This window comes from Octodon degus, unplaced genomic scaffold (assembly GCF_000260255.1).
Source record: "Octodon degus isolate 3935 unplaced genomic scaffold, OctDeg1.0 scaffold00457, whole genome shotgun sequence".
Lineage (NCBI taxonomy): Eukaryota > Metazoa > Chordata > Mammalia > Rodentia > Octodontidae > Octodon > Octodon degus.
In genome coordinates this window covers 302,609-304,808 of record NW_004525033.1, presented here as the reverse complement: position 1 = coordinate 304,808, position 2,200 = coordinate 302,609, and the positions used below count along the sequence as shown (strand labels likewise).

The window sequence follows — 2,200 nt, the reverse complement described above, 5'->3', positions numbered from 1 at the left end:
ATGAATGTCCATTTTGTATCTGTGTATTCAAAGTGGTTGGGATAGATATATATTTGCATTCTCTTAATGAATAGAATGATTTTTTCTAATGGTGTTTGTAAGTAGGTTCACAAGTCTGCATCTTGTACAGCAATTAACCACTAAGAAGAATGTATGCACTGTATTATTTTTTGAAACTGTACTTTCGATTTGATTTGAAACTCTCTCATTGCTATATGTTTATCAATAAAACTTTGAAAAGAAAAAAAAATAAAATTAAAGCCTAAAACTCCTAGAAAATATTCTTCAATTTCTAGAACTGATCTGTTTCTAAGAAAGTAAATCTGTCTTTTCCAGAAGTAGATATCCTGATGGGATTTTATTCTGACAGTCTTACTCTATAATGAGCATATTTAAAACATTAGTGTGGGCATATATATTATGGTGGATGTTTGTCTATGAATGTCTTATTGACATATTTTATGCCATAATACTGAATCTTATGTTTTTCAGAGCATAAAGATAAAGTATCATCTTTAGGAAGTTCAAACTCAGCACCACCATTTTGGAACAATACTGTACTGTTAATTTCTTAGGTCTGCAGCTTCATTCTTTAAGTTTCTATTGAAAGTCCTCTTGTTTTCTTACCTCCTTGAGTTTCCCTGTGGTGAAGGCCGGTGACAGCACTGTTCTTATCCTCTTCCATTCTTCATCTTCAGATATAGTGAGGGCCTTCTTCATAAATCCCACAGGACCAAAAGACTGCAGTCCAAATAAATCAAGATATTTCACCCTTTGGAGTTTCCCAGAATTAGAAGAATTTGTAGAAACACATCACTGCTTACAAACTATTTACTGGTTGTGTGTAAGCTGAGTGGCCCTTAGACACTCAACAAATATTTATTTCAAATGACCAGATATCTGGGAGGTGGTAGAAATACTTTGACATCTGCAAAATTTCCACATAGTTAGGAAACTCTTCCAGGTAACAGGCAGGAAAAAGCCTATGACATTCTTCTTGGCTGAGCAGAGTGGAAATAGATTAGTAAGAGCTACCAGATGCCTTGGTGAACTGTAGAGTGCCTTACACCGGTTCTGTCTTGGTGTTTATATAGTTAGGAGCACCGATGGAAAGCTTTGATATGGTAATTTTATAAACAGTAATGCTTAATATTTAAAAGATTAGGACTTTATTACTTTGGAGAAATAAGACAATTTCATAGAAATTCTGTGGGTTTTTTTTCCCCTCCAGAGACAGTTGAAAATAGAATGATACTTCATTCTTCAACTTTGGAGCTGACTAATCAATCAAAGTTCCTTAAACTTTCCACTATGATATAAAAATATATATTCTGCATTAAATGGAAAGTTCCAATAGTTATTCATGGCAAAAATGAAGGATAGGAAGAGAGACTCTTCCTCAATTTAATAAAGTATTCTACAGAAAACATGTCTTTAATAATGCTCTGAAACACTGTATGCTTTTACCCTAACAGAAGAAACAAATTTTCAAAATGTCTCATTTGTTCATACACAGAAAGAAGGTTGAAGTAAAAATCATTAGAGTGCAAAATATTAATTACAACATGTTTGGAGGCGGTTGTGGAGGGTGACTACAAGGAGGATGAATTTCATCAATACATGATCAAGGCAAGTAGCATATTGAGTTTCATAATGTCTACACATAATACATGTTACACAAAATATTTAGATGGATTATATAGAAATTCTCAAAACCTATTAGTACAGGTAAAATTGGGCAAAATAAGGAAAACTAAAGGTTATATTTTTTCTAATATCCATTCTAAGCACTGTATTTCAACATCATAATCAAATTGTCTGTTCTTGAACTTTTGCAGATGTGAAAGTGTCACCACCACTTCCCAGAAAGATGGTCATTTGTAGTAAACATCTTTTGAGTGTCTGATCTAGAGCCAGTCAGTTGACACAGAGCCAGTTCAATTATTGCACTAACTATTGCCCCTTTTCCAAAGTTATATGCTTTGGAAGGGAAAACATTTTCTAAGGTAAATTTTAAGATAGAAAAATCTCACATAATACACAAAAACCTCTGGAACTGATCAAGGTTTCTGTATATACTAAGTTAGCATACATTAACCAGGCATAATTCTAAAATAAAATGTGAGTATGTGAAAACACTTGAAATACATATTTCAGAGCTGTGGAGATGGCTCAGTAGATTAAACACTTGCCTGGCAAG

At 33.3% G+C, this 2,200-nt stretch overlaps 1 protein-coding gene across 2 annotated transcripts in view; it reads right to left on the bottom strand.

The window, feature by feature from the left end:
• The window catches only part of LOC101576638 (cytochrome P450 3A6-like), a 65,763-nt gene that overhangs the window by 43,199 nt on the left and 20,364 nt on the right, over positions 1–2,200 (bottom strand). Inside the window, exon 4 of one of the 2 annotated variants that reach the window (XM_023708683.1) lies at positions 628–741. In XM_023708683.1, coding sequence (XP_023564451.1) covers positions 628–741 — 114 coding nt within the window. The remainder of the gene's footprint in view (positions 1–627; positions 742–2,200) is intronic. The other variant, XM_023708682.1, reaches the window with a different exon arrangement.